At 45.9% G+C, this 12929-nt stretch overlaps 1 protein-coding gene across 4 annotated transcripts in view; it reads right to left on the bottom strand.

Moving 5' to 3' along the window:
* LOC144770051 (uncharacterized) overlaps positions 1-12929 on the bottom strand; it is a 151507-nt gene that overhangs the window by 77716 nt on the left and 60862 nt on the right. For 2 of the 4 annotated variants that reach the window (XM_078654278.1, XM_078654279.1), the window contains exon 3: positions 2203-2289. The exons of the other annotated variants lie outside the window; for them this stretch is intronic. In XM_078654278.1, coding sequence (XP_078510404.1) covers positions 2203-2289 — 87 coding nt within the window. The remainder of the gene's footprint in view (positions 1-2202; positions 2290-12929) is intronic. 4 annotated transcript variants of the gene reach the window in all.

The raw sequence follows: 12929 nt of genomic DNA, 5'->3' as shown, positions 1-12929 counted from the left end.
AGACCCTGGGGAGGCGATGCGACAGCCCCGCTGCAGCAGCGGGCGTGTTGCGACGAATCCGGTCTGTATGGGGACTTGTATGGATTCCGATGCGTGGGTTCCGTAGGAAGTCTGTTCTCGCAAAGGCACGATGCGACGATCTCGTAGGGGCTGCGACGATCTCCGGGGCGACGATGCGCGGTCCAGCGGTGATCCTCTCTCTCGCAGCTCCTCGATGCGTTGATTCTGCGACGATACTCGCAGCGACGTGATGCGGTCCGCAAGCAAGTGGTGCGGCGTTCTCACCCAGCGATGACAGGCTCTGCGACGATACTCGCAGCGATGTTCGATTCTCCCGCACCGGTCTGGTGCGTCCCGCAAAGGAAGGATGCGACGTCTCTGGCAGCGGCGTCAGGCACTGCGACGATCTCGACCTCTGTAGCGGCGGGAAACTTCTCGCACTGTCGGGGATGCGCTCCGCAAGCGAGCGATGCGACACTTTTCAAGTTCAAAAGTCACTCAAGCTTAGTTTCAAGCTTCCCAGCTCAGGTACAACTTCCAGAGGCCCCACAACTGGATCAAGCACTCTAGGAAGGACAGAACTCTCTCAGCAGAGTTCAGGGAAGCTGGGGGTGAAGTCCTTTTGTTCCTGGGACTTCAAAACAGGGAGCCAGCTCTTCTCAGGCCCTTGGAGATTCCTTCAAGAAAGGGGACACAGTTCAGCAGCAAAGTCCTTCCCCTCTCCTTGGCAGCAAAGCAACAGGTCAGTCCAGCAGAGCAACAGCAGGACAATCTTCCTTCTTCAGTTTCAGCTTTCTCCTTGGCAGAGGTTCCTTCTTGATTTCCAGGATGATCTAATTTTCTGTTGTCAGGGGTCCTGTACTTATACCCCTAAAGTCTTTGTTCTCTTGGTGCATGGGGGCCCTGAGCCCGGTCTGAACCAGTTCTGGGTGGATCCTGAGCACTTTGTTTTGCTGGCTGCATCTTTCCTTTCAGAGTGAGGGGCAGGGTCCTCAGCCGCCCAGCAGGGGGGTGGAGCCAGCATTGTGGAAGGCAGGCACAGCCCTATTCAGCCCAGGTGCTAACTCCTCCCACCACTCCAGTTGCCATTGCAGTCATTCAGCTTAGTGCTGACTCATCCAGCCTCCTGGGGGATCCCCCCGCCCCTGTCACTCTCAAACCAGACAGTCAATACACAAACAGGCCCAGGCACACAGAAGGGTCAGACAAGAGAGCAGCAACTTTCTAAAAGTGCTGTTCTCAAACACAGGATTTAAAAACAACCTTTCCTAAAAGATGTGTTATTAAATTCTGAGTTCAGGGATACTAGATACTTATGTCCTATCTTGTTCCTATGGGAAGAAATGCTGTTAATCACTGTAGCCAGCATCCCCCATGTTAACCTATGGAGCAAGATAGCCTTACAGTAGTGAAAAACGAAAATGGCTGCCATTCACTATCAGAGCATGTCACCTGCACTAGTACATGCTCTACCTTTTACATACACTGCACCCTGCCCAGGGGGGTACCTTGGGCCTTCCATAGGGGTGACTGATGTGCACAAAAAGGGAAGGGTTAGGCCTGGTCAGTGGGGACACCGGCCAGGAGGACATGGCAGTTCTAAACTGCCCATAGGCACTGCAGTGGCAGGCCTGAGACACCATTTTAGAGCTACTCCTGTGGGTGGCACAATCAGTGCTGCAGGCCCACAAGTAGCATTTGTCACCACCAGCCCTGGCACACCCAGTGCACTTTACTAGGGACTTCATAGTGATACAAATATGCCAAACATGTATATTCAATCAGAATAATAATTTACACAGGGAGCACTTACACTCTGGCACTGATCAGCAGTGGCAGAGTGTTCAAAGCATCTAAACCAGCAAAAACGAAATCCAGCACAGCATCAAAAATACAGGCGGTAGAGGCAAAAAGATAGGGGAAACCACGCCAAAGATGCCAGGTCTAACACACTTTCAGAGACAAAAGACTCATCTGGAAACACAACCATGGGAAGTATGCCTTAATTATGATGCAACATAATCTCCTTGGAGTTATTCCTTAAACCATTAAGTTATATAGGGTTGCCTCTATAGAATACCTCTCTTCCTAGCTACAATCTGGCACTGCCCAATTATCAATGAAAGTTAAGAATTGCCTGTGCACCATCTCTAACTTGATATTGCAGTGCATTTAAAAAATCCACTAAAGAATTCATAGTACCTTCTGGATCAGAGACGGCATGTGTGGTGCGTTTTGAGACGGCTGGCCCGCTGACTGGCACAGAAGCGTCATTTGTCGGAACATTGTCTGTGGGGTTAAAACATACTTGTGTTAGTTTCAGTTACATAAATATGAGAAGGCTGCTTGAGGAAGAGGGTAGACAGACAAAGGGAAATGTGTCCCCTTGGATATTTTCTGAGGGGTCTGCATCTTCATTAATTGGGATCATTATGCCTATAATATGTACTCGGGGAGGGTGTTCTCTTTTAATCTTTCTTTTTACAAGAGGACAGAATGTGTTCAGAAGTAAAATAATAAAGGCCTTTTTTGGTAAACTCTTAGCACCTTGTAAATTTTATATTATATTTTTTATTATTCGGACTGTTTGATCCCTATCAGCAAAGAGAAAGTGGACTATTAACTTGCTGTGTTTTTGCTCTGGAATCAGTTAAAAAAGCAGCATGTATCCAGTGCTCCAGAATTCAGAGTTCTGCACTGTGTAGGGACTCACAATATCAAAACCAAGGCCCAGCGGTTTTAATGCTCTTTTGACAGAACTCAGATAAGGCGGGGCTCTGGACAATGTGGAAGTATTACAATCAGCGGAGGGGAAATGTATCATTGTACATCTATGATAACTTTGTGACGTTTTGTTTAAAAGGTTATCAACTTTGTGAATTTCATGAAGTTGCAGACATTTTAAATAATATGCATGAAAAAACCTGCTACATCTCGTTTTTGGAGGGAGAAACACTAGACTGTACTACCGTTAATAGAAGTGTCTTGGAAAACGTATTTCTGCAGAAAACCTCATCCTTAGGCCATGGTGTTCAAAGTTCACCAAGTTTTGATTTTCTGAACGTCACAAAACATTTTTTTATTTTGTACAAACCTACTATACACCTTCCTCTTCAATATAGATACATACACAAAGAGTTAAGAGGGTTCCATAGATGTTCCTTTGTGCAGTTGCTTACCGACAACTGCAGGTCGATACTGCCCACCCAGCAAGCTAGCAGTCTGCTCCATAAATAATCGGATATATTGCTTTATAGGCAACATCTAAGTATTTTATCTTACAAAATCTCTACGTAAAGTAAGAATTCTTATAATTGTTTGTAGGAAACTCACCTCTCTACACAGTGCACCACAATGGGGTACATTGCACAGAGAGGTTAGAGAGACCCTTATTGGTTTACAGAGGCAAAGGTAGATAATACTAACATTATTTTTGTGGTAGTGTGGGCGAGCAGTAAGGCTTATCAGAGGGTAGTGCTAAACATTTGCTGGACTCCCAGAGGCAATAAATGATACAAGCACTCAATGAATGAAGTTGAGACCGAATTAGAAAAATAGTACTTCTTTTCATATAAATATTTAGACAAAGAACTTCTGGTACAACCTAAACACCTTTCACAATATGAAAAAAACACAGTAAATGCAATATTTATAGTTGTGCGCAATTGCGCACAGTATATTTCCTTTGGAAGGAAAAAGGCAATTGGAAAATCAGTGCAATGCAGTTACTTTTCTTGGTTCACCTTTTGGAATCAGAAGGTTCAAGGGCCAAGGTACAGTGATCCAAGGCCAAGTTCTTGGAAGCTTTCTGGGTTTCTAGGAGAGCAAGGAACAAATGTACTTTGTAGGTGCCGTGATACGGAGGAAGGGGTTCACTTGTAAATGAAAAGCTTGTAGACAACTCTTTGGGCTATTAAGGGAGAGTAGAGGTCACAAAGGCTCTGGGGCTATAGGAGCACAGTTGATGGTTCTAAAATGCCCTGAGTCGGTGGGCTGGGTGCAGTGAAGATGTGCAGCTGGGCAACGGCACGCAAAGAGACACCTCACAGTCAGTGGCTGACAGCTTGGAGCGACAATTCTGGAGCTGCAGGGATCACTGCTGTAGTGGGTGTCCGGAGTCCTGATGCCCCTCGTTGGGAGCTAGTTCACTGTAAAGTTGGTATCCACTTGGACTCGGTTTAATACATTTTTGCTGCAGGGGTCCAGTACCTTGGGTATTCGTGTATTTCACTTCCAGTGGACCCTGGGGGCTTAAGACTTGTTGCAGAGGCTGAGCTGAATCCCCCAGAGCAACTGTACCTTTTGCTGGCACTGAGAGATGTTGGTCAGACTGGGAGCTGGACAACGCTGGACCGGACTACGCTGTTTTTGAGACGTGCGGCTGCAGGGAGATCGCTACTCTTTCCAGATGGAGTTCCTTGGTGATTTCTAAAGTGCTGATGTCTCTCTGGAGTTTGTGAAGGCACCACAGCAATGAGACAAACTGGAGGATGGTGATGGTCAAATTCTGTGATGGCAGGCAGGAGTTTGTGCCCATAGTCCACCACGAGGTCTGCAATTCTCGGTACAACAGCGTTACTTCATTCGTCGTCTTTTTGTGTCCATGGATACTAGTTTCAGGGTCTGGTGATGTTACCTATATACTACATTTAGGGATGTTAACAAGGAAGTGATAGGTAGTGGCCAATGGGCTCCTTACCTGGGGTATCTCTATGGGAGCCGAACATAGCCCTGGCCCTGATTGGAGAAGTCCAACCATCTTCAAGATGGTGGGTACTGAAAAATGTTCTTCACTTCACCTCCAGTATCTGAGGGTTGGAGTTGGCAGAGGGGATATATTTCCTTCTTTGGTTTTCCACCTGTGTTCATGCCAAAAGGGAATGAGGGGGGGGGGGCTGCTCCTTCTTTCAGGAAAAACAGGGATCAAGTTTCAAAGGTGGCAAGGCCTTTGAAGCTTTCCACCACAGATGGCTCTTCCTGACCGGGGGAGGTGGGAACACCTCTGCCCAGGGCAGGCATTTTTCTTGACCTATGAGCCACAGGCACATACCTCATGAGTTCAGAATCTGTCTTGTGGTGACAGGCTGGCTTAGACTTGTCGGTGCCACACTAAGGGTTGGTAGCGTTGTGTGGACCCCTCTAAGGGGTCCTGTGTGCAATTAATAATAAATCTGAAACTGGAATCAGTATGTACACGTTTATTAAGATGAGATGTTTAATACCAAACATCCCATAACACAGTGAAGCCATCATGGAGCTGGGGAACTCGTAATGATGAATATCCAGCCCATGTACTCTCTAAGGCTTACCTGTCCTCTTACAATATTCAAGAATGGACATGGATATTGCAGGAGCATTTCTGCTCATGCAGCTATGCACTCACAAGAGATACATCTAAGGAGTGCACCCTGCCTTAGGACTGTAAGGCATGGTATAGGGGTGTCTTACATATTTCCTATGCAGTGTCTATGGGCATGGCACACAGGGATGTGTGTCATGTTGACTCTTTGGTTTTGCCTGCATCAAGGCATGCACTCTGCAATGGCAGTGTCCACGGTCTTGGTGGGGGGAGCCAAGCGTGGCACAATTTGTGCTGGAATCCCTCTTCAGAGCCAATAACCTAGTTACTAGGGGTACCATTTAATAGGGACTTACATGGGGTACTGATGTTGTGCCAAATGGGAAACAAAATGTACATTTAAGGGAAAGAGATTCAGGCACCGGGGACCTGGTTGGCAGGGACCCTGTGCACTTCCAGTCGCAAAGGCATCATTTTCCTGGCAAAAAGTGGGGGCTAACCATGTCCAAAAGAGGCTGTTCATCAATATGGCAACAGTATGCCATTCTTTTGCATGAGTCTAATCTTTTAACATTAGTGAATATACCTAACATCATCAAATGTGTATTTGCACAATAAAAGGAACATGTAGAAAAGTGGGTGTATAGCTATCTATCTATCTCTCTATCTATATATATATTCACTGAAAAAACCATAGGTTATAGACCATATATAGTTAGGAATTAGCATTTACAAAACCTTATTTTACTCACACAAAACCATTGAAATTCCATATATAGTTAGTTGCACTAACTATATATCGCGCACCCGCAATCCTCTGCTGATGATGTCACATATTACATCATTCATGACATGGTCAGTGACATCACTGATGACATCACTGATGACATCTCAAATGACATCACTGATGACATCACTGATGACAACATCCTGACATCACTGATGACAACATCCAGTGACTGTATGTTTCTGTAAAGTTAAAATATGTCTTACATATTGAAGAATGAGTGGATGTATAAGTGTCTGGATGAAGGATTTAGTAGGTGCATGACTGACTGTATAAGTGAGTGATTAAATGTGTCTCACTAAGTGCATGGGTTAGTGACTAAACTGTTTTAAATTGTGCATCATTGTGTCTGTTGTTTTGTAATCTGATGCATGTGTTGATCATTAGCTATATGACTAACTATATGGGTTATTGATTAGTTGCCCAAGTATTTGTATGGGAGACTGAGTGTGTGTGTGGGTGTCTGGGAGGTGTATGACTCTGTGCATAGATGTGTGAGCAGTTGATTCACTATATGTATGGGTTCAAAAGTGCATGTGGAAACAGCTGTATGGGTGGTTGACTGTGTGCATGAGTGTATTGGTGAGTGAATGGATATCTCAGTGCTACATGTCAAAGTAAGTACATATGTAAAACACAGTACATGTGATAGTTGACATATATAAATAACTGTGCATAAGAGCCAGTGAATGTGTGAGTGGCTGTATGGATTATTGTGAACTTGTATCAGGGATTGTATAACAGAGTAAATATGTGTTATTATATGTTCCAATAAGTAAGGTGTGTATAACTATATAGTTGAGGAAATGGAGGTGTGATTGATTCTTTGCAAGACTGACTAGGTGTGTGAGTAACTACATGGATGAGTGACAGTCTGTGAGTGTCTGTTTACACTGAGTGTATCTAAGGTTATATTAGAGTCTGAAGAGGTTCATCGTATCATCACATGAATGATGTCATCAGTGATGTGATCAGTAATGTCAAATGAGATGTCATCAGTGATGTCATCAGTGATGTCATTTGAGATGTCATCAGTGATGTCATCAGTGATGTCACTGACCATGTCATGAATGATGTAATATGGGACATCATCAGCAGTGGATTGCGGGTGCGCGATATATAGTTAGTGCAACTAACTATATATGGAATTTCAATGGTTTTGTGTGAGTAAAATAAGGTTTTGTAAATGCTAATTCCTAACTAAATATGGTCTATAACCTATGGTTTTTTCAGTGAATTTTCAAGGTTTTGTAAATGCTAATTCCTAACTATATATGGTCTATAACCTATGGTTTTTTCAGTGAATTTCATAGGTTTTTTAATAGCAAATCTTTATAGTTTTAAAAAATAATACATTTTAAATCGAATTTTATATTGTATAATTATGTCATTTTTTTTTTTTATTCTTTTTGGTGCGCTCCCGGGGCGCAGACCGGTGAACGCACGGGTAAGCGCAATCTTGCGGCGCGCCCCGAGGCGCGTACTGATGAGCGTCCCGATAGCGCTATTGCCGCGAACGAAAACAACATCGTGACGTATTGCGTAGCCGCCACGCCTTGCGTCATAAGACACGTATCGCGTAGCCGTGAGATGCGTCTTACGACGCACCGCGTAAGCGCACCCGGAAGCGCATACGATCGCGCAACGTAAACGCCCTGATGCGCTTACGAAACACGCCCCGGGACGCGCCCCGGGGCGCGTAGCGTAAGCGCGTCAAACCATGTGACTTTAAAATAACACTTTTCATTGGTTCAGAACTTTTTTTTTTCCAAATTGTGTGAAACCCACCCATTTCTCTCACTATTGCTTTGTACTTGGAGAGAGCAAGAGCTGTTCTGTGTACTTTGTTCATCTCCTACTTTTCTGATCTACAGCAATGGCTGCAAGAGAGTCATCCAGCAGTGATTCAGACGGATTTTTAGATGAGGACCCTCCTCAGCAGAAGAAAAAAACCCATTTCATCTGGAAATTTTATGACATCCCTGAAGGACAAAAAAAAGTCAACGCTCCAAAAGTAACCTGCAAAATTTGTGGTAGTAGTTTATCCAGAGGCAATCCTCTGAAAAAATATAGTTTTGGAAATGCTAATTTAATCAGGCATGTGAAAAGAAGACACCCTAACAACTTTGCCAGGGAGAGTGTCAGAGAGCTGGCACGGAATTTACCCACAGATGGCGGCAGCACCTCCACTGGTGGAGCAACACCTTCGGGACCACCCCGTGGAAGAATGGTCCCTAACATTCAGCCGGTGTTTGCAGGCATCAAATTTCTGTGCACGGAGTGTGATGAACTGCTCTGCTATGGGGAGCAGAGTGTTGAACTCATTGCCATAAAGAAACAGCAACACCGCTGCCCTGCCAGTCCCTAAATTTTCACATTTTTTTGCTCCTGTTGAGCAGTTTTGGAATCCCTGTTTTTGTTTTTCCCCTGACAAAAATCCAAAAAAAATATAAAATCGTTTTAAAAAGTCTAAAAAAATATAAAACAACAAAAACAAAAAAAAAGTTATTTTCAGAACTACCTCCAATTTATAAAAAAATGCTATTTTTTTTTTTTAAAAAGTGTCATTTTTTATCTCCATGGTACGCTCCCCCGTACGCTCCCCGGTGCGCGTACCTGGCGCTCCCCCCGTGAAAATCGATTTTTAAAAAAATTTTTTTTTTTACCCGCGGGACCCTTTTATGGCCCCCACATCAAAACTAGGGGGTCAGGGGGGTGTACCCTGCCCCCTTTTGCTCATTTCCCCCTTTGATTTTTGCCACCTCTTGTGTCTCAATCCTACCGAGACACAAGATGGCGGGCGCTGCGGACTGTTTCGAATGTTTACAGACACCCGAGAACCAATCAGCTTGCCGTGCACAAGTCGCGTGGCGCGCCCGGAGCGCTCCCCGGTACGCGCACCGGGGCGCGGCTCTAGATATATATCTTTTTTTAAACCTAATTTACTCAAAATTCACAGGAGCATATATCTTGAGACCTAGCAAAGGCGCATCGGGCAAACAATATCTACAATTTTGCCAAGTTTCGTGGAAATCCATTCAGCCGTTCGGGCTAAAAGTGAGGCCAACCGCCCTATGGAAATTAACATGGGAAAAACACGTTTTGGGACCCCCCTTTTTTCTCAGCCCCCCCTTGACAAACCCCCCCCAAATTTTCAGTGGCTGCTCAGAAACAATATGTTCCATTGTCCTGAAAATTTCAGCCAATTCCGTCCACAAACGCCAAAGTTATTAGACATAGAATTTTCAAAAATCCCATAGAGAAAAAATCCTAACTATATATACCTACTGGCGACCGCCAGTAGGTAATATATATATATATATATACCTACATATATAGATATATATAAAATATACTATATTACCTATTGGTGGTCGCCAGTAGGTAGTTATAGTTAGTTATAGTTAGGACCTATTTTCCATAGGAAATTTACAACATTCTATTCCAAATAACTTTGACGCCGGTTGATGAATCTTCGCAAAATTGTCAGAACTCGGGGGGCGCTCTGGTCTGCTCCTATCTTGAAAGTTTGGGGGTGATTCATTAAGCAGGGGTCCAGAAGTGAGGGGGTTCCCAAAACGTGTTTTCCCCATGCAATTTCCCATAGGAAACTTTAGCCACAGCTACAGCTCGAACTACTGAACGGAATTACACCAAATTTGGCAAAAAGGTAGTCCTTGGTTTAGAGTCGTACCTTTTTGTTAAATGGGGTAAATCCGTTCAGTAGTTGCTGAGAAAATCAAAAGTAAAATTGCATATATATCACACCAGATGCACTGACCGCCCTGCTAAGGTCAGGCTCCCTGCGTGGCAAATGTGTTGGTGTGTTTATTGTTGAAGCCTGACCTGCTTGCCCCCTGAGAAAGGATTTTCAGAGCGTGGAAAGTAAGGGAGCAGGAGGAACGATTTCCATTAACTGCAGGAATATGTTGCTTTCAAGAAAATCAGTGGAATTGTTAAAAACGAACTGTGCTGAGAGGGACACTTTATTTTTCTTGGTGCAAAGGAACAGACATAATATGAGAAAAAACGTGCAGATTACTCAATGAAAGACATGGTTTGAAAATAGTATTCTGCATGCAATTCAAAAGTCGTGAAAGTTTTCCTCTGCGCTTCTCTGCAAGAGAATGTGGCCTGCGTGTTTAAAAGGAAAACCACGTGGGCAATTCAAAATGTTAGAGAGACTGCCTCCCGTGATCAAGGCTCTGGCGAGCAGAAACGTTGGGAACAGTGAGCCTCTTTGCCTCCGTGTCATTCCATGAATAAAGGATTTCGAAAGCAACATTTCCAGAGTCAGTGTGCTTCTTTCGAAGGTAAAGGAGGAGTGTGGAACATATACCTACATATATAGAGATATATAAAATATACTATATTACCTATTGGTGGTCGCCAGTAGGTAGTTATAGTTAGTTATAGTTAGGACCTATTTTCCATAGGAAATCTAAAACATTCTATTCCAAATAACTTTGGCGCCGGTTGATGAATCTTCGCGAAATTGTCAGAACTCGGGGGGCGCTCCGGTCTGCTCCTATCTTGAAAGTTTGGGGTTGATTCATCAAGCAGGGGTCCAGAAGTGAGGGGGTTCCCAAAACGTGTTTTCCCCATGCAATTTCCCATAGGAAACTTTAGCCGCAGCTACAGCTCGAACTACTGAACGGAATTACACCAAATTTGGAAAAGAGGTAGCCCTTGGTTTAGAGTCGTACCTTTTTGTTAAATGGGGTAAATCCGTTCAGTAGTTGCTGAGAAAATCAAAAGTAAAATTGTATATATATCTATGGCCGCACAGGATCCTCGCACCCTCTGGATGACAAGCTGTATGCTAATTGGCTGTCAACACTCCAAATCAGGAAGTGTTGGCAACCATCTTGTGCAAAACGCAAAAAGGGGGCAGGGTAGAAACACCCTAACCCCCTATGCCTGCTTAGGGAGTCCCACTTTTTTTTTTTTTTAAATCAGCAAAATCCATGCTGGTTGCGCGGATCCTGCTGATAAAAAAAAATACGACGCGCGGGCTCCAGCGCTTCCTTGGTAATTAGCCCCCGGGGGCCAAGTCCCAGGAGCAATATGATTAAAGTGAAGGGGTCTAGAGGGGCATTCCATCCCTGGGGACCACCACCCCTACCGGACTTTTTTCAAATGGTTGCGGTGGGACGTTCAGCCCCCCTCCCCGGTGACCGCCCCCGGGGCTTTGAAAAAGAATGGGTGAGGGGGCTCAAAGACCCCCCCAAACCCCGGCAACCGCCACCCCCGGGTCATTAATTATAAAATAATTATTACTGTATGGGGGGCTTAAGCCCCCCACATGCCCCAGGGACTGCCACCTCCCCGGGGAACTAAGTATTATAATTGGGGGGCCGTGACGGACCCCCAGCCCCGGGGACCACCACCCCCTGGGGCTTTGTACATGTTGGGAGTGGGGCTGCGGGGACCCCCTCCTGGAGCCCTCAATGGCCCTGGGGACTGATACCCTCCAGGGCTGGCTCCTGCAGTGTCCCGCCCCCGGGACACTGTAGTTTGCTATGGCAGGGCGGGAGCCTCAGGGGCTCCCGCCCTGCCATAGCACACAGCTTTGGCATTTGGAAGAGAGAGCATGAAACCTGCTCTCTCTTCCAAATACCAAAGACAATTGCTATTCCACTTGGGGAGCTGCAGCTTCGCAGATCCCTATGTGGAAAAGCAATTCCGGCTCCCGCTGGCGGGACCGTGGGGGGATTGGGGACCCACATGGTCCCCAACGGAGAGGGCCAGCCCCGGGAATGGGGAAATAATAAAAAATTAAAATAAAAAAACAAGAAAAATAAACAAAGGCCGGCCCCGGGGATGGGGTCCCCCGGGGCCATAAATGGGCATAAGGAGGGGTCAAGGCAGCACCCCTCCAAAATAAGAATACAAAAATGGCCATGCCCTGGGGGATGGGGTCCACGGGGCACATTATGGCCTCGGGAGGGGTCCACACGGACCCCTTCCCGATTTTTTGTTTTAAAAAAAAAATTGAGGGCAGGCCCTGTGGGCAAGAATATTAGGAAAAGAAGGGGGGCCACAAACCCCCTTCTTAAAAAAAAAGACCGACATCGTGCTGGAGGCCTGCCCCCTCCTTTCGGCCCCCTGGCACATTTACAGGTGGGGAACAAATTCCCCTTGAATACTAGAGGTCCTTAGGGGCCAACTAGCCCTTCAGGAACTTCCAGTATGCGCCAGGGGGCTGGGTTGCAGAGAGGTGTTCTGAGGCCACGCCCCTTTTTACACCTCTCTGCAATGCAGCTCTGTGGCGCTTAATGGAGGTATCTGGTGGGCTAGTTGCACCCCAGGGACCATTAGTATTCAAGGGGAGTTAATCCCCTAACTTAAAACACGCCACGGGCGCGTTTGCACAGTGGTGAAGGGAGGTGGCGGGGCCTGGGTTGACATGTGTGCAAACACACCCTGTGATGCGGTTTAAGTTGGGAAATTATTCCTCTTCAATGCTGAGGGTCCCTGGGGGGCAAATAGCCCACCAGGTACCTCCTGTAAGCACCACGGAGCTGCGTAGCTCTCTGGCGCATACTGGAGGTACCTGGTGGGCTAGTTGGCCCCCAAGGACCCTCAGGATTAAGGAGGAATTAATTATCCAACTTAAAACACAACACAGGGCGTGTTTGCAGACATGTCACCTCAGGCCACACCCCCTTCCTTCACCATTGTGCAAACACACCCAGTGGCGAGTTGTAAGTTTGGGAATTAATTCTCTTTCAATACTGAGAGTCCCTGAGGGCCAACTAGCCCAACAGGTATCTCCAGTATGCACCAGGGAACTGCGTTGCAGTCAGGTGTTCAGAGGCCACGCCCCTTTTTTCACCTCTC

Source organism: Lissotriton helveticus, chromosome 7, assembly GCF_964261635.1.
Source record: "Lissotriton helveticus chromosome 7, aLisHel1.1, whole genome shotgun sequence".
NCBI lineage: Eukaryota > Metazoa > Chordata > Amphibia > Caudata > Salamandridae > Lissotriton > Lissotriton helveticus.
Note: the sequence above shows the minus strand (reverse complement) of the source record. Positions and strands in the feature narration are given on the sequence as shown.